Consider the following 25185-nt stretch of genomic DNA (forward strand, 5'->3'; position numbering starts at 1 on the left):
GGCATGGCATGACGTTGATTGTGATGTGGTCCAAACCCAAAATATACCTTTATCAGCATATATTGATTGTGTTTATATTTATTATTATTATATATAAATTTTTATATATTTTTTAAAATAATTATATTTTCTTTAGGAAATATATATATATATATTATAATTTTGATATTATTATTTAGTTTTAATATTTTTTTTAAAAAATGGAATTCTGGTGTGGGCTTCAGGTGGCAACGAGGGTTGGTAACATGCAAAATGGACTACTATCCAATACTGGTTTAGGCTTGTGTAAATTGTGTCGGACGATAAACCCTGGCGGACCCATTAAGCCTGGTGGGTCCGAGGGCCACCACGACCCGTTAAGCATGTATCAGTAATCCCACCCTCGGACCCGTTAAGTTCGACGCTCTCGAGACCCCTCTTCGGTCTTCCGTGAGATCCTTCCCCGTTGCAGACCCCGGCTTCCTCCCCTTCGTCGCCGGTAAACTCTCTCTCTCTCTCTCTCTCTCTCTCTCTCCATTTTTTGAGGTCTGCAGGTCGTCGCCTGGACGGCCGCGCAAACCACGGAGGTGGCTGTTGGGGCATCAATTCCCCCTTCCGCCCTTCGTTTCCGCCTCGCCTTCCTTCCCAGCGTCTCTCCTCGTCGAATTGGGTATGTGAGCAATTGTTTTCTTGAAAAGAAAAGCAATCTTGAGACGTGTTCTTGGCAATTGTTTTCCGAGAATACACCCGGGGGAGGCCCCGATTTCTTGTTCTTATGGGGCATTTGGGCGGCATATCGAGGTTATTGAGTTGTATTCTTGAGACGTGTTCTTGGAAATTGTCACCGGAGAACACGTCCGAATAAGATCCCGATTTCTTGTCATTATGGACCATTTGAGCGGCATATCGAGGATATTGAGATGTGTTATTGAGACATGTTCTTGTCAGAATAAGATCCCGATATGTTGTTTTTATGGGCCATTTGGGCGGCATATTAAGGTTATGGAGACATATTCTTGAGATTTGTAACGGGCAATTGTTTCCCGAGGACACATCCGAGTAAGACCTCGATCTCTTGTTCTTATGGGCCATTTTGGCCGCCTGTCGAGGTCATTTTCTTTTTTATTTGAACTAATTTGTATTGGTGAATGCTAATGAACAATGTGTCTGAGCATTTTTGGTGAATAATTTCTTGATATTATCTTTGCCTGCAAAAATTCTGAATAGTTAATTTTGGGGAGAACAATTGCCTGGATGGTAATATAATTCTCTCTACTTTTGGGCAGTCTCACTAGTTTCTTTGACTTTTTTTTTCTTATGTTACAAACTCTGGAAATACTTTGATCATTGGCATCTTAACACACTGTACAACAGTATATAACATTTTTTGTTCTAAACTTAAATTTTTATCTGAGACAAATAAATATTTTTTGGCATGTTTGATGGCACAATCATATTTGATAGAAAGTATTAAATAAAGTCAGAAGGAAGATGTATATCTTCAGATAATAACAAAGGAGATAGCTCAAGGATCTAGACTCGAATTTTTCTAAGTCGAAGATGGCTTTATTACATTCCACAATCGACTTTGTGTTCCTGAAAGTTATTTAGTAAAGATTCAATTGTTGGAGAAGGCCCATAGATCAAAATTTAATATCCATTCTAGGACTAACATTATGTATCGAGATTTCGCTAAAACTACTGGTGACATGGTATGAAGAGAGATATAGCAGAGTTTGTCTCTGAATATCTGATCTGCCAACATGTGAAAGCATAATATCAAGTACTTTATGAGAGAAAGTGTAGGTCACCTGTGTGGGATAAGGTAGGAGAACATAAGTTTTTGGGACCGCAATTAATTCAAAGAGATGCTGATAATATTCTAATTATACGTCAAAGATTATTAACGACTCAAAGTCACCAAAAAAGTTATGCAGATCTAAAGCAAAGAGATCTAGAGTTCAAAATTGGTGATCACGTCTTCTTGAAGGTGTTGCCAACCAGAGGAGTCATAAGGTTGGTCAAAGGGGAAAGTTGACCCCTAGATTCATTGACCCATTTGAGATCTTACAGAAGGTCGGGCTTGTGGCATACATATTGACATTGTTCCCGGTTTTGGCTGACATCCATTATGTATACCACGTCTCTATGCTTTGGAGATCCATCCCATATTATATCTTACCAACTTCTGCAACTAAGAGACGATATCACATTTATAGAACAACCAACCCAAATCTTGGAAAGAAAAGAACATGTTCTAAGTAATAAAGTCATACATTTGATAAAGATCCGTTGGCAACACCATTCAGAGTAAGAAACAACTTGGGAAAGAGAAGAAGATGTGCGAGAGCAGTATCCTTATTTTTTTGAGGTAAGCTAAATTTGGGGACCAAATTCACTTTAGGAGGGGAGAAATATAATCAAATCTTCGAACTAGGAATTAGCTTTTGTTTCCTTGCTTGCCATTGTGATTTATAAAATATCAATTTTTATTTCCTTGATTATCATTATAAATTAGGAAATAACCATTAAGCATTCCAAATAAAGTGATGTCATATTTGTTAGTATATTAAATAAAAATTAATATTAAATAAATACGAAAATTTTAAAAAAAATTTCTTAAATGGAGGGCTCTCATTCTTCTATTTAAGGGGAGGAATTTCTCTCCTTTGTTCCTCACCAAGCCGAGCCCAATAACGAGAGGAACGAGGAGTTATATACTGCTGATGAGAGGTATGTCTAGTTTAACCTAAATTGAACATAATCTAGTTCAAATTATACTGGTCCAGGGTGGCTCCAAACCAGTTAAATGAGGATTAGAGATCGGTTCAGCTAGGTTCTAGGTAAATCAAGTTCAATTGGACCGATTGAACTAGGGTTCAAGTCAATTGAGGGCCAGTTGGTAGTATTTGACATGAATAATGTTTGAAAAAAAATGTTTTAATGTGTTATTTCATCCTAATATAGGCATGACCGGTATGAGTTGATGTTATTTCTCTACTGAGGGCAGGTAGGGCTATTCCCTTTGGGGATTAGTGGGCTGTCAGATGTGGTGGATGGATGCTTCCTTCATCCGTTGTTGAGACCAACATGTTTCTACTTTGGCGAGTGAGGGACACCACTCTATCTACTATTGGGGGTACGATATGAGTTTGCCTCCATTCGCTGTTGGGAGAACACTAACTTATCTTGTAGGATAAAGCCTCCCGATTCATTGTTGAGGGAGTGCTCCTTCGGGTATTTGATATACGTCAATGGGATGATTGATTTTTGATCATGTATTTATTTTCAATTGATTTATAGGAGTTCCTACTCAACGTTGTTGAAATTTTTTTGTTTTCGATTTTCAGAACAGTCTCCTACTAGCAATAGACCGGATTCCAGTGGTGAGCAAACTTTCCTCTATCAATAGGTAGAGCCACTTGGATGTTTTTTTGAGTTAACATCACTATGTCCTTCAATAAATACTTTTGATTTGTGATTTGACGAATAAAAGAATTATAATAAATGTTTACAAGTTATGAATAAAGTAATGTTTATTTATTTAACTCTAAATGTACTTGTGGAAAAATGGGATCCTGTAAAAAAAAAACAGGATGTGACACAAATATTCACTGTGAATCTTTTTATTTTTTTTTCGTTTCACTTAAATTTCTTACAAGAAAAATAAAGTTTCTATTTCATTTCTTGACTTTATAACAACTATCACCTCTACCAGTTGCATTCTCATTTTATGCAATTGTTAAGATAGGTAGGGCCTTGGCATTTGGCATTTTATTTCTTATTTTAAAAATTATGCCTTACTGAATAGAAATAATTGTATTTATCTTCTTGTTCTGTTGGTAGTTATGGATGAAAGAGGAGGTGCTGAAGAAGACATTCACTACCAGATCGAGCAAATTAAACGTGGTATAATCTCATGTTCTATGCATTGATGTAATATACTCTTTTAGATACTAGACCTTATTATTCTTTTACAAAAAGTGTATGTTGTTGAGATGAAAATATTGAGGTGGACTAAGAAATATAGGAAAGTTTTATTCACGGATAACTAGGTTTAGTTTCAATAGAGGATAGAATGAGAGAGAATAATTTAAAATGGTTTGTATATATGATTTGTAGACTTACAAATGCTAGTTAGGAGTAAAACGATTATCATTGGTGGTACAACAAGAGGTAGGGGAGACTTAAGAATATTTTACTAGAAACTATAAATAAGGATTTAAATGCTTTTAACTCAACTAGGGAGATATCTCTTTACGTAGCTCAGTGGTTATAAAAAATCCATGTAGCTGATCTCAGATAGTTGGCATTTTGCGATTTTATTATATCTTATTGTGCTTATCTTTATCCCTGTTTTTTGTGTTACTAAATACTAATTCTATTCTGTTATTTGCAATGGTCATATGAAAATCCTTAGGGAATACCCTTTGAGTTGGCCATATGGATTGGAAGCTCATGATATGAAGCTTTCATGACCTGAACATAGAGACCTTAGAAGGTATCCTATGGAAATATATAGAACTTGTAAAATAATTTACCTAGTTCTTAGGTCATATAACTTGGAGTTAAAGAAATGGACTTTTTAATACAACTAAGCATAAGTGAATCATGTGATTCATGCAGTCTGGACTTTTGGGAGGCTTAACAAGATGATAAGAAATCAGTATCAATGGATTGGGCTGGATCAGTTGATTTGTGCCAGAAAATACCAATTAATTATTTGAGCAGCACTTAATTGAGAGAATTTGTCTTAAGGAGAGAAGTAATGACATCAAAAGTAAATTTCAGATGAAATAGAAGCAAAATAGTTGTTGGCGCCTTGCTACAATGTGAATTCCTATGCCACTATCATGTTTGGGTTGTTTGGCATGGTAAAAATCCCTCCTGAAACTCCTGGAAACTTAAACTATATAAGTGCCTGTGGCTGCTGATAAGCCTATGCAAATCTGTGACAGCCAACATGTAATTAGTTAAGCCTCATGCCATGGAACTGAAAATGTATATTTCCTATAATAGAGGCACATGTTGGTCCATTATTGAGGGGCATGCTGCATAGTGCTTAAACTAATAGCTGTTATAACTTCTATAATGGTCATATAATGATTCCAGATGAGTCTTATTTTTTTATATGTAGTTAATGGAAAAAAGTGTCGTAACCCATTACTGTTTATTGTAACTATTTGGATGTTGGTAAATTTCATCACTACTTATCAAATAATTTCTTTGACAATGACATGTGGCATCACTCACAATTATTTCTTCTTCTTGTAACAGTAACTTTCTAGTAATGCTCAGTCTTTGTTATACCCCATAAGGTGGCATTTTGGCACCTTGGTGCCTTTTAGTGCTTAGCGCCTTTGACTACACCGATCCCATTATATCAGGCGCATAAGAGTGGCATAAATGAGTTCTAGTGCAATCAGCCTTTGGTCTTCAAGATCATGGTAATATAGCAATATCAAGATCAACTTACCTTCTGAAGAACAAGGCTTATGAAATGTTAACTAGTTATGCTAGCATTAGTGATTCATCGGACTCTGATTACGACATTAGTAATTCATTTTTTTGGACAGTGCCACACTAGTCTTTTCAAATTTCTCTAATGTCTTATTTAAATGTGTCATGGTAATTGGTCGACACAATGACACATACTTTTGTATCCAAGTAGGCCAATGGAGCACTCAATTGCTCCATTAAGGTGCAATATAAATTTATGGTGTAGATATAAGCATAGTCTAGATTCTAGAGTTTCTTGTCATGTGAGGCATGTGTTCACATAGTTGGGCTTAGTGTATAACATAAGCACAACCTTGAGTTAATAGAAGATAGTATAGAGTATAGACTATGTACTTATAAAGATTAGTTACATTGTTGCCAAGTACCATGTTGTTTTCTTCCCATAAGCCATAAATTTATTAACTGCATGTGCCCATATCTTCTTGTTTTGGAGAACGCGATGAACTGAGGAAGGATATTGAGCAGTTGTGCATGCAACAAGCTGGCCCTAGTTATCTTGCAGTGGCAACCCGAATGCATTTTCAGAGGTGTGCTGAATGATTATATTTTTAGTTTGCAATTTGATTTGTGGCTGGAATTCTCATCATATATCAGTTACAGCTAACTGATAACCTCACCAGGACAGCTGGTTTGGAACAGGAAATTGAGACCCTGAAAAAAAGGTTAGCTGGATGCATCAGAGAGAAGCAGAATCTTCAAGAGGAGCTTTCTGAAGCTTATCACGTTAAGGTTTGGATGTTTTGTGTCAGTTTTTTGTGTTTGAATTCTGTATTTGATAATTTCTTCTTTTTAGTCTGTATATTTTGCTTTCAGAGCCAGCTCGCAGATTTACATGCTGCAGAAGTTTTGAAGGTACCATGCCAAAATATATATGCTCTGTTAAACCATTGAATTACTTCGCAATATGGTTCTTTTTTTATTCTTAAACTTAAACTGTACAATTACAATGAGTTCTTGAATGCTCTTTTGTTGACTTTACACACTTTCTTGTATTATAAATGCGTATCGTAGAGAATATTTTGATTGTTTTCTTCCTTTCGTTCGATGTTTTTTGCAACTTAATTCTTCACACCAGTGATTCAAAACTTTCTGGCTGGTTGTTGGAAATCACTTGGAATGGTACAACATATCAAGTTTCACTGAGTTTCTGCACTACCTTGTTCCTGCAGTACTGTTTAAAAATGAAGTACCTATGGGAAAGAATGAAATAAACAGGAAATTAGAATGTAAAAGGAAAAAAAGCCCTTATTGTTGATTTCCAGAAAATTGGTTTATATAATAGCAAAAATATGCAAAAAAAAGTTTATTTGAGGTAATGACCACAATAAACACTGATGACTGCTTGTGTGGGACCCTTTTCTTGACATAATGGTGAGGATGGCTGCAACTTCTGTGGTCACCTTCATGGGTACAAATTGGTGTTTAAGATAAGTTGTTGTTTCTGTCTTGACCAGGATGGGCCTTTAGCACTCAACCTGTGATTCATATCAAGCACATACGATTTTGATAGATCAATAATTAAAATTGTGGTTTGGATTATTATGTGCTGGTTTAGTGGGATATCAATACATAAATGAAAATGAACATTGTTTTGTTCGCATAATACGGAGCAATGATATGTATCGTGCAATAGAGGGTGGCATGAATTGAAGCTTAAATCACTGGCACTAATTTCACTCGACTAATAGGAATTTTTTTGCCCAGTACTGTACTTCCTAGAATGCTGATTAACAATGTTTTTCTTCACAAGAAGGGATGTCCACATCAAGAAAATGATGGCTCGAAGCTTAAACAATTATATTTCCTAGATTTCATGCATGCTATGCTAGAGTTACCTGTAGGTTGAAACTTGCAAAAGTACAGCTTGTTACATGTTGTAGGTTTCTAGAGTTACTGTTCTAGTTGTGCAAGCTGCTGCAACTCTTATGCTAGGCTAACAATTTGTGTACATGATGGCTATGTTTACGTGGGTTCATGGTAACATATCATGGGTCTAGCGGAACATTCATTGCTAGTGTTGAGGCATGATGCAATACTGCAAAAATTTGTTAAGAAAATCCCATTTGACCCTAAAAAATTTACGTAAACAAGGCTGTATGATAACTGAAGGAAGTTATAGCATAGCAGTCTTATGTTCTCACAGCTTCTTGGTTATCTTGTTTATTTATAGATGATAGTTCTAAGGAAATGCATGCCTCTTGTGAAGATATGTTGAATTTAAAATATTCTGAAAAACCAGTGCTACTGCTGCTTTTTTGAGGTTATATCGCTTCAAAGAGTTATTGGGATTATAGTTCTAAATGATCGCTAAATAATATTAGCTCATTTTGTTGCCATTTTTATTAATTCTACTTCCAAAAAAATCTATTCATTGTTGTTTTCTCATGCTTTAGAGTTCTGGTATGCCAGAATAATTTTCCTTTGGAGTTATGATATGATATAATAAATTTATGGATTGGTTATCATATTGTCTCAAGCTCTTTTGTAACTGGTTTATGAGTTCTTTATGGATGCAGAATAAGGAAGCAGAGAAACAGGTGAAGTTCTTTCAGGGTTGTGTCGCAGCTGCATTTGCTGAACGAGATAATTCCCTAATGGAGGTTTTAGTTTTACTGACTTGATTGCTTGATTTGCAGTCTTATGAATGTTAATAGAACAGTTTTGCTGACAGTGTCTTTTCGTATTTTTTTGCAACAGTCTGAGAAGGCTAAAGAACACGAAGAAGCTATGTCACAGAAATTAATCCCTTTAGAGAAGAAGTACTCTTCTGTCACTTATTAACTTAACATTCCTAAATGCTTTTTTTTAATAACTTGGGAAAAAAATTATATAGGATTTCACCTTTAAATGCTTTCTTTCAATAATTTGGAAGAAAAGTTGCATTGAAATTGATGCCTGTCTTGCAAGGATAATATCCAGAAAATTTGCTTGTCTTCTGATTAGGTTTGTCGATATTAGGGGGATGCAATATTATTGAATTTTTAACTGCAACATAATGTAGATTTTGTAAAGGTCTTAAACTATGATTTGTGCATGTGAACCATTTATGTATACAATGAATTATTTATTTGGAGCTAAAATAGTAAAAGTTAGATCTCCAAGTATGGATGATGCTCTACTCGAGACTACGTGGAAAATGAATAGGATCTTTGTCTTTGTGGATATAAGCTGGGTCCTATTGGCAGGAAAAGTCATCTTTCCTACCCATTTTTCGTACATCTATATGGCACTGATATTTTGAGCAGAAGAATTTTTTTCTATAAAGATTTAAAATAGATCAGTCCTGTAAGTCGAACAGTTCCATGAATGGGTTGAGCAGGAGATGCATGAAAGTTATTGGTTCTAGTGACTCTTAGGTTTTGGTAATTGAGAAGGCTCCTTGCCTGAATTTATGGCTTATTGTTCATGTTGTATAGGAGTAATGAGCAAATTGATGAATTTCAGTGTAGCATGGGTTATTCTTTGTTCTTTTTATAAGCTGAAAAAATATCTTCTTGCTATACCTTTTCAGAAGTGGTCATTAATATAATCCTAAATGTCCATGCGCTATGCCTGCAGTCACAACCTGGCATGGTGAGTATGATGCAGTACAACCTGGCATGGTGAGTATGATGCAGTAACATGTCAAGTTGGCAAACCAATATGTCCATGCTAGTAATTTATTGGCATGGTGTGCCCTGGTTACTTCGGTCCTGGATTAAGACACTTCTGTCATGAGACTAAAAGATGAACCATCCATTCCAAGTAACAACATATACTGCCAGTTACTACTTGCAGTACCAACAGAATCTTTTAGGGCAAAAGTTGAACTAGATTTTTTTGGTCAATAAGTCCTTGTGGTACTTCATCAAGACTGAATTCTGTTGTTCCTGGTTTACCATATGAAATAATTCTTACACATGATCCTTTTTTTTTTTGCTATGCTCTCTTGTTTGTAACTATTAACATATACATATTGTCTGGCTATCGGTAACCTGTCGCTGTTTTGTACTTTGACTATAGGAGTTAAAGGTTAGGATAAAGCTACATGTGCTTTGATGTACTGGTTTTCCTGTTGGTGCCTGATTATGTGGTACAATTAATTATATATACTTGGCTATTTGTATCTCTTGCAGGGTAGAGGAACTTGAATCTGCATATTTTAATGAAAAGAAAGTTAGTACATCCGTACAAATGGAATTGGATGAACTGAAAAAGCAAAGTGAATATTGTGAGAAGGTAGATATGTGATCACGTCTAGTTCCATTTCGTTCATTTGTCTTCTTTTTTGCATTACTTTTGCAATCACTAATTGCAATGTACTTTGATTCTTTCTTCTCTTTAATCTTTGCTCTAGATATTATTATTTTGAATATAATAAAAAAAGCATCAGATCCATTAATATCACTGTTGCTTATATCCTGATTCTTCCATTTCTGTCTAGAGGCTATATGTTTCTGATGGTCATGAACTAATAACAATTTGATTGTCTATAAAAGGTTGAACAGATGAGTGAGCATCTTTACATCCCAAATTTTTTTGTAGATGATCGACATTAGAAAAAATTTAACAAACCAGCTTCTGGAGGTTAGCCTCCAGTTGTTCTAATGGATATGAAGAGATTTACATGATATCTTGAAAAAATTAATCATTTGCCAATTTTGGGGATTTCCTTTTCATATTTTCTTAGTTTCCATTAGCACATCTGAAACATTCAATATTTGTCCAAGTCTCTTCAAATATTTGTCATAACCCTTGAACCGGCTTCCCCTTCTTTTTTTTTTTTTTCTCTTTCTGCTACATGCTTCCACTTGCTTCTGTTAGATTAATATGTTTTGTCTTTGTACTTGTTGAGCTGCTTGATGGTTATTATGTGATTTGGAAACTGAGAATTAACGTATATAGGTCAGCAGAAGCTATAGGTCATTTCTTTATAATTTGACTGCAAACTGGAGTGAGATGATTTGAACTTAAAGATGCAGTAGGGAGCAAAAGAGGGCCAAAATATGCACCAACATATATAAGTATAAAGGATATGATGATGCTGAAATCAGTTGAATAGGTGGGCTGTGGCTGAACCTCAATTAGTTCAGATTATTGGCTCTGTTATTGTTGCTGTCTGTAATTCTGTCTCATAGTCCTGTCACTTGGTGGATTCACCATGTCATGAAAATTTCTTTTTGACCAACACAGATAGCGACAAGTCTCATCTTAGATGTTTTATCATAATGATTGACTATGGTTGGCATAAATATAAATATTTGATCCTTAACTGGGAGCTTTAGAATTTTTTTGATACTGGTAATTGACAATATGGTTTAAGCCTTTCTTCTGTTGTGTATTTACACAGAATTATGATCACTAAATTTTTAAGCCTTTCTTACCTCTATCATGTCATCATTGCACTGGGCTTCTTTGATATGCCCAGGAAATACCTTTGATCTCTGAGGCTTATAAATTGCTTGATCCTTTTATTTTCTTTGCAGGTTGTAAATAAATTTTATGAGATCCGTGAGAGAGAGAATGGGCTTTTTGCAGATATGACATTGCAAGACAAGTGTTCTTGCCTGCTAGATGATCCTCCAGACAATTGGATTTTCAGCAGTGACAAGGAAACATCCACTTCAAAATACATTGTAAAGTTAAACTTACCATTTGTTGTATGGTGTATATGCCTTCAGAAATTTATAAGCCCCAATGAAATCATTAGGTTGTTTTTTGCTGTCGCTTAAGGAGGGTGTGAATTAAATTGTGCTATATTTTGAATGTGAATATCTGCTGTAGGAGTTCTACTTTTCACACTTCTGCTTCTATATACACAGAAGTCTGAATGCCATATATATTGTCTGAACTCTGTTGGATGCTATCTCATCTATTTTAACATCTGAAGCTATATTCGACTGTAAGCACATAATAGGATATTGCTGATGGATTGTGGATTGGTTTGAAAACTTTTACGTACTGAATCACAGAACCAATATAGGACTAAAGAACCAATAAAATGGAGAGAAATTTATTTTACGAATGGTGTGAGGAACTACATATATGCTCATGCTGGCGAAGAAAATTAATGACTATAATTAATCTAATATCTGATGGTTAAAATTTTACATTATGCAAATAAGCAATTTGAGGGTCAGCTTTCTGAGCATGTAGCTAAAAGTTGAACCACAAGTTGTCCTATTCCCAATGGATCAGATGCAAGTATTAGCTTCCATAGCCATCAACTTTACCCTTCTACTGTCCTTTTTTGCCTGTGTGTGGTTGTGTATGTTCTTTTTGTGTGTGTGGGCTTTTTTCTTTTTATTTTTGAGGTGGGGAAGAGGGGAGGGGGGGAGGTGGATGGTTGGTCACTATGAAAATGAAAAATAAGACATTCTGCAATGGCATATATGATTATATGGAATGCAAATGGTTCAGTTATATAATGTCTTATGAAGCCTGAAAAAGAAGATTGGTTTCTTCTTTTATATTGAATAATCCTCTCCTTGCCTCTCTCTTACTTGGTTATATGGATTTTTCGTCACCACTGACAGAGCATGTGTTACACAGGCTTCTCTAGAAGAGGAGAAAGAGGCATTGAGACAGTCAATTAGCAAGCTTCAAAACAATTTGCAAATGGTAATGTCTATTATGCCAAGGAACAGACTATATCTTGTCAAGTGGTTTATCTCCCTTACCTCAATCTGAAAACTTCATGGAATTCCAGGGACTCAAAATTGAACAGCATCTGAGAAAAAAAATGCAGTGCTCGGAGAAAAGACAAGTAAGCAAATTGTGCGATCAATGTTGAAGATTCACATACTTTTACAGTTTACTTTTCTTTTCAGTGTCAGGCATAACTCAATGACAAAATGCAGACTGTATTGGATTCTTTGGTGAGGAAAGGGCTATCTGCTTTGCGCAGTTATCACAATCAACAGAGATTGGAAATCATAAAAGAGTTGGATCAAGAAGCATCTTGGATGGACTCAATGCTTGTTGAGGTTCAGAAGCAGTTGACTGAAATTCAAAATAATGAGTCAAGTGTTGCGACTCCTCAGAGAGAAAAGCAATGTGATGATACTGAATGCAGAGATGTGCATGTCATGAATGATGCGAACTCTAGTTTCATGGACAAGGTTTGTGTTCTTTGTATCCAACCATTTTTTCTCATGTGCCAATAACTCAATTTTTATTATCCAGTTTTTCTTTTCTTTTTTCACATGTATTCTTGAATAATCTGCACTAATCCCATTTGCTTGTGGCAGCAGACTTTATGAGCCATTGAAATGGGTACTCTCACATGTGCTTATATTTTCCTTAGTGAAAAAAAAAAGAATAATCTATCCATAAGGGCAGTAAGGTAGTGTTCGGATGTATAGCTGCAAAAGAATAATCTAACCATATGTTATCCTTATGGCTCCTTCAGTATCCTAAATTTTATGATATAAGTTGACTCTACTAAGGTATCTGTCTTATACAATAGAATAAAGAAAAAAATATCCTGCTTGACTTGCTCTGGGAAAGCTTCCCGGATTCAGTTTTCTATTTCTTTTCATTGTCTTACGATTTGGTGATTGCTCTTAGCTACCATTAAGTTATGCAAGTTTGGAATCTTTTTGTTCAAGGCAAAATTTTCTCTTCTAAAATTTTCCAACTTATCTTGAGACTTGAGAAAATTACTGCTGATTCCCAATTAGATAGATCATTTTGGTATTTTATTTTTCTTTTTCATTTGGCATATAATACAGGATGATTATAGTGTTATGGTGCTCTAAAATAAAACTGGCTTGTAAGAGTATCTCTGTAAACTAGAAAAATTGTTCAGAAAATATGTTTTATGGTGTTAAATTGAAAGAATGTTGTATTATTGTAGCTCTACTAGGGACCAAGATTTTCATTTGTCCTTTCTGTATGTGGAAAATTATATTTATTCACGCGACTTAAATCCTGCAGCAAAAAAGTCAAAAATGGGTATTTTGATAGTTTGATTATGATTGGCAAGCATTTTGAGAAAAAAGAAAATTGATATGATTTGGAAAGCTCCTATGAAACTCTAGAGCTAAAAGCATGTTGAATTAGAGAATAATATTTCAGTTGTTAGTTTGGAAATTATGCAGAAACATCAAAATGAAGTTGATGTGAAACCTCATGCAGTATTGGATGCTATAATATGTCAATTTAACAACACATTTGTTCCTCCAATCATTTCAGCAAATTGCTTTCCTTTCTTCATGATTAATTCGGATGGATAGAAGCAGTGAAATTTTAAACCTTGAAAATGTATTTAATGGAAACAAAATGGATTTGTTCTTTAGTTGGTGACAATAGTGTGGATCCATTGTGATGGTGTCAAAATTCTACCATGATTCGATGATAGGGTTATGGCAATGAGCTGAATGGGGAAATATGAGGTAATGATGAAAGGATTTGAAAAGGATTTCCATTATTTTAACTCACTAAAAGGATCAAATGATAATAAAGGTATGTGATTTTTTGTTATATTTGATAAAGGGACTTGAAATGCTTGAATGTGGTACTATTTCCACTTATTCTGTATAACAAGCATTACTTGTAGTTGGGTGAACTCTATCATTTCAAATCCTATTAAATTTAATGTTTGACTTATTATCTTCAATTCTTGATGGCAGATGAGTGATATTCCTTCAAGTAATGTTGTTCACGGCACAAGCGACGCACCAGATGCCCTTGCACAAGCATTGCAAGAGAAGGTATTTTTACCTTTGTCTTTAAATTAATAATTAGTTCTATTGTTTGCATTGTCTATTGAGTGCTAAAGTTTGCTCTCTATTGATCATTTCCCGACTTCATTTCCACTTGGGTGTATATTATGGGATATTCTAGATATTTGTAATTTTAATTTATAAATGCTTATTTTGTTTTCCACTTCCAGGTTGCAGCACTGCTGCTTTTATCACAGCAAGAAGAGAGACATCTGTTGGAGGGGGATCTTAATAAAGCTTTGGAGAAGAAGCTAGAAGAGCTTCAAACGAACTTATCTCAAGTAGGTTTCTTTGATGCAAGTGCTGTTCTTCTAACTACTACTACATAGCAAGACTTCTACTTTCCTTGCTTTAATGAAAATGGCATATATTTTTTGAAATTGAAGTTTGATTCAAGAACGAAGATTTGAGAGTGAAATTGAGTCAAAGAGTGAGAGAGGGTAAAGGGGGTTGTGATGAGCTCAAATGGGTGTGAGAAAGGGCTTGGATATGGTACTAGAAGCCATGGTTCACAATATTGTCTGTACAAATTGACATGGGCTGGTTTTGCCCATCTAACAGCCAACCAACACTATTGATGAGCAAAATGGTCAAGTATGGACTCATCACCTGGTAAGCTCACTGTATGGGGTTTACTAGGCAGTGAAGAGACTGGTGCCAAATGGTACCGCCATACCAAGTGATAAGGAATACAGTTTCACTGAGATCTATTTGTAACAATCAGTACTTGTGGGTCTGGGTGTGTACCGAGATGCAAACCATATCTGTTCAGGTGGCCTGGTTCAGTTTATTACTTTTTAGAATCCTTGGACCCATGTATTCACATGTTCTGCAGTCGCTTGGGAGTTACAAACTTACAATAGCTCTTGGGGTCTCTCATGCTGCATGCTGCATGCTGCCACTTGCAGCTATTGGACTGGTACTTGTCCTCTTCTTCTCCTTCCTTTCTTCCTTCCATACTGGTCCAGCCATGGACCGATAAGGGTCCAGGACCTGAAATCAGTATCATCTTTTATTTTTATGATAGTTGTCACGACCATCAAGTCTTCCTCTCTCTCTCTCTCTCTGTTTCTCTCCACCTCCTCCCCATCAGGTTGTTATCGCCTCCTCTCCGCTATGTCATCGCCATTGCTGCCTTCTCCTCCTACCGACTTGTGTCACCAACTCCTCCAGTGCAAGGTTAAGATCGGTAGTGATACCGAATGGACCAAGATTTGATACCTAGGTGTTTTGATAAAAAAAAAAAAAAAAACTGACCTGTATGCTTGTCATAATAACCATACCGCTATACATCTGGTATGAATTTCAAACTGGGTGAAATTGCTTGCTCGATCTGTTTATCTCCCACTTCACGTGTTTGTTCATGATTGGAACGATAAATCGCCTCTCAGTATGGAATGATAAACCCAAGTCAATCTTTGGATTATTGGCTACATATAATCATGGTTTTTAGTTTATCCTACATTTTTTCCTGCATTATGGAGGATTCTGGAGAGTTATTACTTGGTTGCTTGAGCTTAATTGTTAACTAAATAGATAAAGAAAAAATATTCTTCAAAACTAAGCCTCAGGTTGTTATGCAGCACTCATAATTGCTTAAATTCGCCTTATATATTCTGGCAAACATCCGGGTTTTGAGTGTCAGTGCCAGGTTGGTGGCTATTTAAGAGATCTTGAACGAAACAGGCAAACATTTCATGGAGCTTCCTTGATCATGAGTTGCATTCTATTATTCAACTCATATTTTTGTGGCTTTGATTATGATAATGATGATGATGGTTGTGTGCAATTAAGAATCACATTCTAATATATAATGTAATTGCAGTCTGAGATGCAAGCCTCTTTAGGGGATGCATGACTTTGTACAAAAGATAAAAATAAAGCCTTAAATTTAAAGATCTCATGTAAGATATTTGGCCTAATAAGTGACGGAAGAATGTACATGGATCGACTTATTTAGGCACCATGCAAACCCTCAATATTCTATAGATGAACCTGCAATTTCATCGGAAGGTGCATATGCATTGACTTACACACAACCTTCCAAAATTACACGCTTGGATTATCTATGATTAACTCTTGCTCTTTCTTGTACACTTTAGGTTACGAATGAAAAGGTCAAAGCTCTTATGGAATTGGCTGAACTAAAGAGAGATTATCAACTATTGAACGAGTATGTTTCCTATTGAACTATTAAATTTCTTAAGTTCTACTTATTTGAAACTTTGTTGCTTTATAGAATTCTTTCCACGTTAATAAACAAATTATTGATACCCCTTTGTGGATTTAGTTAGAACTGTTTTCTTTTTTTCAATATTTTGTTTGTATCTCTCACTTGTAAATACACCAAACCAAACACTGAATTCTGAATTGGACCAGAATGGTTCAGCGATATAGGTGAGAATTTATATTGTTTTTGGTTTAACCTAAGAGGTGAGAATTTATCTTCCATGGAGGTCGTCCAAATTTGCTAGTGATATCTGAGAAAAAGTTCCTTTTCTCTTTCTTTCTACCCTTATTTTGTTGATGATTCTGACCTCTCTTTGATGATTTGAACACATCAAATTTTTTGTCCATGTCTGTCAACACACACATGGCGAGGCCATGTTTTGCTGTACTTGGCTAATGTGCCTTCCCAGAGAGGTGATCCCTGAACAATGTATCCATCTATCGGCTACAAAGGGATCTTTCCAATAATACAATGGAAGATGGATTGGCCTATATTCCATCCTTTCCACAAATCTTTATGGCCCTTAGCTCGAATGATCTATATTCCATATCATGCACCATGTCATTTTAATGCACAACACTTTTGGGCATAACAGGGACACAGAACCATCTTGTTGGCATAATGAAGAAGGGATTACTGAGGGTTATTGATCTCATGTTCGCCTATCGATATTCTGTTTTCCCTCCTATCACTGTTTGAGTTTTCTTTTATGTATATGGTGGAAGGATATATTTATATGACAGATTTTTCCAGTGATTTTTTACATCTGGCTAATATTTTCAGTTTTATTGTAGTGACATCATCGGGTTGTCAATGATTCTGATGTATTTGATGAATAAATGTTGCTTTTATGATGTCTTAAGTAGTTATATGTTGAGATGCATTTGGAGTTATTTGTTATGAATAAATTTAAATGTTTGACATTTTAAGTAGTTATTAGTTTTGACTTGTGGTCCTATTTTCTACAGGAACAGACTTCATAGTATAAAACATGGCAGTCATATGGTTGATCCTGGCAAAAGTACTACCATCCGAGAACAAGAAGGGAAACTGAAGAATATATTGAAAAGAACATACTTGAGACATTGGATGGTACGTGATCAGAGCCAACAGGAAGCTAACTTTCTAAAAATCACTGAAGAAAACAGTCCAATCATTAAGACAGACTCTTCCATCGATATTGCAAGGTTAGTGGTTATACATGTTATGTTAATCAGGACCTTAGGATTAACTCATTAGTGTAACAGTAAGGTCACTTATTATGAAATGAACATCATAAGTTCAAAGCCCACAAATTTCCTCTGCACGTGGAGAGAGATAAAGACTACTATGTACAACTGACCTTCCCAGATTTCAGGTGGTGCTCGTAAGCTGGGCCTTTTTAATATTTGATTTGATAAATGAATGCTTTTGAACATCTGACTTCCCTTGTTCATTATCCTTTCTTTGAATGCCAAGCCACAGCTTTTTGGTTATGTATGTGGATCCTTTCCTTCCATAGGCCTCAGTATTTTTTCACTAAAAGATACAAGATCATGCTTGTTTAGACATAGCTGTCAGCTGCTCAGCTTCATATAAAAACTCCCCTTCTCTAGTCCAGAATGGGCTGTGGAAAGGATAAATAAATGACACATTTTAGGTTGCAAGTATATATTACTTTGTATTTCCTGCAGGGGTTTATTAAATTGCTTTCAGAATTGTCTACATGTTAATTGAATGCTAACCATACACATGTTGTTAAGGATATATGGAAGCTGTAAAGTTCTTTTGGTTCTTAATGGAAAATGATTTCCTTGTCGGAATCACTGAATTTATAAGTACTGATGGAAACTGACAAGTTAAAACTAATACATAACAGAAGTGATTATCCTTCTATGCAGAATATTGGAAACATGTTGATCAAATAAACATGAAATCATGTGAGTTTTGCACTGAGCCTTGATGTACTTGTTCCTGTCAAATGGACAACAGTGTCAATGAGATGTGGGACATTTTGATTAGTGCAGTTGTTCCAACTGTGCTCATTGATGGATATTAATTGAATCTAACAGTACCTCCTTGATGACGTACATGTTAGAGATCTGATTGATGTATATTGCTTATGCATAGAATGTAAGAGAGGTGTGCTATTTATCATATTGGTTATGTATCAGTCTATCAAGGAGCTTAAGACAGGGTGTCGACAGTTTCTAGGAAACAAAATTAAGCATTTTCAGTTCAACTAAAGATCTAAGTGTTTCAGAATAAGCAGAACTGATGCATCTCTAGAACATTGGGCATTGACACAAAGTATAGTTGAATAGATGGTTAAGAACGACCAAAAAGCAAGAGTGTCATCAATAAGTTGTTTAACAAGGAGAAACATCTGTGTGCTTTACGAACACCTCAATTAAAAGGCAAATCTTCTTGTGATGTTAATATGACTAATTATTGAATATCAGGATTTTAGGCAGGTTGGAAACTGTGAGTTGAGAATGTTGAGAATTGAGAAGAATGTGCGATGTTGGTAGAAAAGTTGGAGAAACGTTGAGCAGAGTACTAAATGTGAATAAGATGAGGTGCTAATGTTTTAAACTAATTCACGTTCCGTCAAAATAGAAGATGAATACAGTGAACTAGTAATTACATATAATAATAATAAAGTTGTCAGAATTGTGGAGGAAGCCGATGGCTCCAAACAATAAGGGTGGACACGATGGCTTGGACAAAGGTAGGACATTGCACTTGGCAGAGAAATATCATAGGAGAGATCTACATACCTACACAGTTGGAGCTTGTTTGTCAATCCTTGTTATTGCTATCCAAACTCATCTCATTATGTATCAATTTGCAATTTTCGGTGGCACTATATGATCATTGAATTATTACAGGCTAAAAGTCGAGAATGCAGCACTTCGGGAAAGCATAGCAAATTTGGAACATCTTACTTCCTCAATTCATAGGCTTCATATTCTGCTTTTAAAGGTTGGTCGTTCGCTAACGGTGTGAAGAATTTGCTATATTAGTCATATTTATGCAGCAATCCTATATGTAATTCTTAATAAGACCACCTGGTGTATCCACAAAAAAGGTTCCAGTGCTTAGGATCATATATTTTATCTGTAATTTTTTGCATGGTCATTTTTATCTCACTATTTTTTGACACTAGTGGGGACCAATCACCTCAAAGTTTTCACTCTTTCTCATGCATGTACCTCTTACTAGAATTTTGATCAAGGTTGTATTTCAACAATCTTTAACAAGAATGCTGTAATTTATTAATATGTTAATTATCACTTTGGATGAAAGCTCTCACAATCTGTCTGTTGATTGCCAAAATTGGTGTCTGGCTGCAATAGCTACGGCACCGAGCACTAATATAAATTTCTTTAGCTTTCTTATATCTAATGATAATAATCTGTAACTATGATAAAACATATCCTTGGCCATAGCTGCTTACCAACTTCAATTATTTTTCTACATAGACTCCATCTGTGCGACATGGTGCATTGGTATCGAATAGTTGCACATTTTATCTTGGTATAGTTTACTAAGTATGACTTTGGTGACAGGTTCAAGATGAAGCTTCATCTGTTGGCACCGAAGAAGGTACAACCCAAGCGGTGAGCAACATTGTGATGGAGGCAAACCAAGTGAAGACTGCCCTTGGCGGCTCGCTCCCCGTCAGCTGGTCTGGCGATGAAGCTGACGCCATCATCTACACGAGTCTTCACGAGCCTTCTGACCCCTCGGAGGCATCCAAACCCGCGAAACTCGATGCTGTTTCTGCTGCAGGACTAGAGATGGTGGATCTCCTGATACTAGCTGCCCAGCTTCAGCAGGAGAGCTTGGGAGAGAGGTGCGTGGATCCACACAACACAACTAGTTGTGGTTGAAAGTGTTTCTTTCACCTTCTCTTGGGGTATGAAATGTGAATGCACTATTAGTATGGAGTTCTTATATGTTGTGTGTGTGTACATATCATTTAGGAATCATTATTGACATGAAGGTGCTTTATTCTTATACCAAATGAAAATTAAATCAGTTTCTTAACGCAGGTTTGATCCTCCCAAGTTCTTTTGGTCTCTCTCTCCAAGTTCTTTGAATATTTAGTGAGACTTATCAAGAACAAGAATAATCTTTTCTGCTCTCATCATGGTTTGATTCGAATCAAAATTGAATCGGACGGGAATCAAAATTGAATCGGTCTCGTAAACTTGACACGCAAGTTTATTCTCTCGAGAGAATTGGACCCCACGCTTGACATCTCTCAGCAATCAATCAACACAGCACTTGGAATCTAATACGTCAAGAATTGGGTCTCCAGAGGAGCCCAGAAATGAGTCAATCCTTCCGAGGGATGGGTTTGGGTGGGGTCGGACCGTGCGCGACTTGGCATTTGCTTCGGTTCCGAAGCAGCTGTTCCTGGTCCCGTCTGACCCGAGCCACGTCTCAGGCCATGAAGCCTTCCCAATTACTCGAAGTTCCTCGAATATTCCTTCGCTCGGAGATCTCTGGGAAGCCAACAAACGTCGCCGTTCCCCTCTCTCTCTCTCTCGTGCTTACGACTCCGAAAACTCCACAATTCCTCCCTCCAAGTCGATCGAATTCCTTCATTTCTTGGATCCCGAATCCCAATCACCCGGATACCTAACCTTAACGCCTGCCCCGAAGACATGGCTTCGCCGCATCCGGCGCCGGCGATGTCGTTCTCTGACTTCCCGGAGGACGTCCAGCTCAACATTCTCTCCTTCCTCTCCCCCGCTGAGGTCGCCGCCTTCGCGTGCACCTCCCGCAGGTTCGCTGCCCTCTGTGGCGCTGCCGCCCCCGACAGCCCCCTCTGGCTCGCCATGTGCGAGCGCCGCTGGGTCTCCAGAACCCGCCCCCGATCGTGGTCATCCCCCTCCGCCTTCGGTCGCCGTGCCCCCTTCGCGCGCCTCTACAAGGCCCTCGACCGCTGGGAGCACCTCATCGGGTTCTGGCGCCGCATCGGCCACGGCGGCCCCGGCACGCCGCCCCTCGTCTTCTTCGAGTGGGGCCCCTCCTACATCGCCGGGTTCCGCGTCTCCCCGTCGCCTGAGGCCACCGGCGATGGATACGGCGTCCTCAAGGTGCCCTTTCTCTGGCTGGGCCTCTCGCCCAACGGCGAGCCTGTCAACTTCCTCCACCCTGGCTGTCGCTTCCAGTCGACTTCAGACATGCTGGGCTCGGTGTCGGACTCCTCGATCTCATCCTCGGGCCTCTCAGATCCTGACTTGCTGCCCGTGACCGTTAGCTTCATGGGCTGCAACCACTTTGTGGTGGAGGAGAATCGAAGCTACTACGCGGATGCTTGGGCAGAAGATTCCAATGGGTTTCCCGTGGAGGTGCTGGGAACCGAGGGCACGTCCCCTCCAGACCGATTGTTGTCAGAGATCTATCGGTACTTTGCTAACCGAACGAGCCCTGGTAGTGATAAGGCTTTGAGAAGGCAGAGGAAGAAGGAAAGGGAGCGCTTTGGAAGGCGGCGATGGGACACACAGCATTTCGTGAAGATCAACAACTACTATCCCACCGTGGAACGGCCTTTACAGGGCTTGTGGAAGGTGCTTGCTTCTCTTTCCTCCTTGTTTTATGTTTGGAATATCTTTGCTTTTGCAGCCCCCTAGAGATACTGAGAGTATTCTACATGAATTTATTGTTTGCTTTTACTTTCGATCAGTGCAAGTCTTTGAAACAACATTTCCTCCAATAGGGCATTTCCGAGGACATGGTCCTTGAGTTCTACCTCGTCACCTATGATGATGTTGGTGGAATCACTTGCCGGAGGGTCAGCGAAGCAGGGGAACAATTCTCGGGTTATTCTCCTGTTTTCTGGACTTCAAGCACTGCATTTCTTGAATCACCATTTCCCATAGAGGAACAGGATTTGTATGGAAGCCGCGAGCATATCCGTCCCGTGGCTTCAAATTGGAAAAGCATAAGGAGCGAAGTTGTCTCACGCATACTCCGTATCAACTCTAGCTATGACTTGGTAATTCCAAGCCTATCTGGTTCTTCCGGTGATCCAAGAAACGTGGAGGGTAGGATATGGGAGTATGATGATGGAACCTTTGGGTTTGGATTCCTTCGTAATAATTATACCATCGACCTGAAGCAAATCGCCTTAAATGGGTCTCTCCTTGATCCTGTAGAGCATTTCTGCAATCTTTCCAGTTTATAAACTGTTCCTTAGTTTCCTTCTGTATAAATTATAGCTACATATACTAATAATTCACAATCCTATCCCTCTTGACATTGCACTATGTTGGTGTTTAAATAAGTCAAACATTTCCGGGAGGCTCAGGCAAGTGCAGAATTCATAATGGTATGTTGTAAGGTATGTTGTAAGCACAAACAAAATGAGGTATACCTTCCTATTTTGTACTATGGTTGTGCTTGTCTAGTCTAGCGACATTGGCAAGTATGCAGAAATGCAGACTGTGAATATAAGTAGTAAATATGTAATATGAAGATTGTTCTTTTCCTCAATTTTTTTTTCATGAACATGTAATCTTACAAACCCTATTATTGATTGATGGTAAGTTTCTGCTTGTTCTTCCTTTTGTGAGCATGGGATGGTCCTTTTTAGTACTCTCGTAAAAAAAGTTGAAGTGAACAATGTTTATGTGATGAATGTAACACAGTTCACATTTTTCGAATAATTTCAGTGATTGTAATTTTGTCCCTTGCCTGTTTTTCCAGTTTTTCTTACTAGAGCCATAAGCACAAAGCTGTTATCTCCAGATTCTTTTTAAATCCTTTATTATACAAATCTAAATGTTTTTTTCAGATTTAATTAGCTCTCTATAGTTATTGGTATGATTGTTTTATTTAGTCAGACTAAGCTCATTGGAGTGATGTGATAATGTGCTTTATTTAGGGCAAAATTATTTAATTAGCTTCTTGTTATTTTGTAAAGCTTGTTGAGAAAATTTAGATATGTTGTCGATAGATTAGTTGAAAATATAACTAATTGAATGAAACCGCTGTTCAACTTTGAGGGTCATGCCCATGCAATCCATCTTTTTTCCTTAGGTATTCATTTCTTTAGCAACTCTACATACTTAATCCTGCTTGTGCAATTCTTGAGCTTGAAAATAAATGTACTTTGTGGTGTTCTCCATTGTTCTTATAGTGAACAAATGCTATCTGCAAGTCCCTTTTCCTACGCAAATGCTACTGGCAATTACCATGAATTCAATCACTTGACATTTCTTCAATAGAAGTATATATTATCTCATTCTTTAGCATGTAGCAAGCTGCATACAAGGCCACCTATATATAACTATCACATGGACATAAGGCTCTTGCTGCACTATGTTTCTTACTTCTTTTAGTTGAGTTATCAACTTTGAGGTTAAAACATTGGAACTGTCTTAAGGCTTAACTTGCAAGAAACAGTCATAATTTTGTAAATTTGTAGAGTATGCTTCATCTATAATCACTAATAAGTTAAGTTAATGTTTTCTTCAAGGAAATGTGGCCTTCTATTCTTGATGGTCAGCTTCTATTCTTGCATTAATTTCATTTTCATGTAAGCAGACCAAGAGAATGGTAGGTTTTCTGCATGTTTATGGCCTATTAATGTACCTAGATAATTGAGATTGGCCAGATGCTTTGTGTTCCTCCTCTTCCAATGATGAAGTACATTGTGTGGAATGGATTCATTCAATCGTGGGAGACCCACATATTCTTCTACATTTGTAATTTGCTTCATCTATAATCACCAACATTACTTGAGATACTTATGACATGTCTATTTAAAATGATTTGTCTGTCATTTCCAGTCCACAGTTTTATCACTATGTTGATCATCTTCTAATAGTTTTCCCCATGCTTGTTGATACTTAATGCATGTGTGTACGCGTGCAAGATCATTTCTAGCTTTACAAAGCAAGATGCTAGTTGTTGTAACATCAGCTGTCGCCTTCTTTCTTGTTCTCAACTGCGATAATGATGGATGTCACCTTCTTGTAGGGTTATGCTAAATGTTATCCTTAAGAGTGTTCCGAAATTGTTGGCCCACAAATGGCCATATACATCAACCCATTTGATTTACATTCAATTTTTCTTTTGATATTTTAAGGGTTAATTGTAGGTTACTATATGTAGTTAATCACTGTGTTTTGATCCTAGAGTTATATTGATATTTCTATAATTATAAAAATAAAATATCTAATTCATTTGTCTTAATATTTTTGGTTTTATCGATGGTAACACAAAAAATAAAGGATAAAAAAATAATCTTAACATCTTAGTTGGTGATGATGAATGACATGACGTTGGTGCTACTAAGGATCGCTGGTGGTTGATGTGGATGAGAAGAGTAACGATGAGAGGTGAGGGTTACTTAGCATTGACGTCGATACAAATACAGAGCAACATCGTTCGATAATTGTGTCGGTAACAATGAAGTAGTTGTTGAGCAATGAAAGGATCATCGATGCAGATGTCGAGCGATATTGCTTGAGCCTCTCGTTGTCACTTGTGACCCTCAACGGTATCGTCAATTATTATCATCGTTGTAGTCTGTCATTACCAATTGAAATATTAAAATTATTATTATTTTTTATTTTTTGTTTTCGTATTTTTATTGATAAAATCGATGATGTTAGAATAAATGGATCTAAATATTTTACTTTTATAATTATAGAGATGCTAGTATTTGTTTTTTGAAGTATAGAGATTATAACCTTAGTTAACTTGCTAAGATTGTTGTCTCGCATATGGATCCATAAAGTTGTTGGTCAA

General features: G+C 36.9%; 2 protein-coding genes across 10 annotated transcripts; both read left to right on the forward strand.

The window, feature by feature from the left end:
- The first annotated feature begins 324 nt into the window (after nt 1–324).
- Nucleotides 325–20466, forward strand: LOC135633618 (uncharacterized). 9 transcript variants are annotated; one of them, XM_065143289.1, is made up of 20 exons: nt 325–478; nt 2990–3118; nt 3330–3365; nt 3826–3888; nt 5933–6026; nt 6120–6228; nt 6313–6351; nt 8016–8099; nt 8197–8258; nt 9615–9717; nt 10965–11114; nt 12031–12099; nt 12188–12244; nt 12339–12599; nt 14112–14192; nt 14375–14485; nt 16307–16377; nt 17403–17621; nt 19305–19398; nt 19986–20466. In XM_065143289.1, the coding sequence occupies exons 2-20, from the start codon at nt 3040–3042 to the stop codon at nt 20307–20309; spliced, it is 2106 nt and encodes a 701-aa protein (XP_064999361.1). In that variant the 5' UTR covers nt 325–478; nt 2990–3039; the 3' UTR covers nt 20310–20466. The 9 variants fall into 9 exon arrangements, with proteins under 9 accessions (XP_064999361.1, XP_064999367.1, XP_064999362.1 ...); XM_065143295.1 differs by lacking the exon at nt 2990–3118 and having other exon boundaries at nt 328–649; XM_065143290.1 differs by lacking the exon at nt 2990–3118 and having other exon boundaries at nt 329–649; nt 3330–3391.
- Nucleotides 20467–20726: 260 nt separating this feature from the next.
- Nucleotides 20727–22993, forward strand: LOC103979860 (F-box protein At3g12350). Its single transcript, XM_009396081.3, has 2 exons — nt 20727–21998; nt 22148–22993. The coding sequence occupies exons 1-2, from the start codon at nt 21090–21092 to the stop codon at nt 22613–22615; spliced, it is 1377 nt and encodes a 458-aa protein (XP_009394356.2). The 5' UTR covers nt 20727–21089; the 3' UTR covers nt 22616–22993.
- The last annotated feature ends 2192 nt before the right edge of the window (nt 22994–25185 follow it).

The sequence above is a fragment of the Musa acuminata genome, chromosome BXJ3-3, assembly GCF_036884655.1.
Source record: "Musa acuminata AAA Group cultivar baxijiao chromosome BXJ3-3, Cavendish_Baxijiao_AAA, whole genome shotgun sequence".
Classification (NCBI taxonomy): Eukaryota; Viridiplantae; Streptophyta; class Magnoliopsida; order Zingiberales; family Musaceae; genus Musa; species Musa acuminata.

What these genes read in the sequence shown, in the direction of transcription:
- LOC135633618 (XM_065143289.1), top strand. Translation starts at nt 3,040, where the DNA reads ATGCTTCCTTCATCCGTTGTTGAGACCAACATGTTTCTACTTTGGCGA. An exon ending in CTGAAGCTTATCACGTTAAG is followed by an intron (nt 6,229 to 6,312) that starts GTTTGGATGTTT and finishes TTTTGCTTTCAG; the next exon opens with AGCCAGCTCGCAGATTTACA. An exon ending in AGTGCTCGGAGAAAAGACAA is followed by an intron (nt 12,245 to 12,338) that starts GTAAGCAAATTG and finishes GACAAAATGCAG; the next exon opens with ACTGTATTGGATTCTTTGGT.
- LOC103979860 (XM_009396081.3), top strand. Translation starts at nt 21,090, where the DNA reads ATGGCTTCGCCGCATCCGGCGCCGGCGATGTCGTTCTCTGACTTCCCG. An exon ending in CTTTACAGGGCTTGTGGAAG is followed by an intron (nt 21,999 to 22,147) that starts GTGCTTGCTTCT and finishes TTCCTCCAATAG; the next exon opens with GGCATTTCCGAGGACATGGT.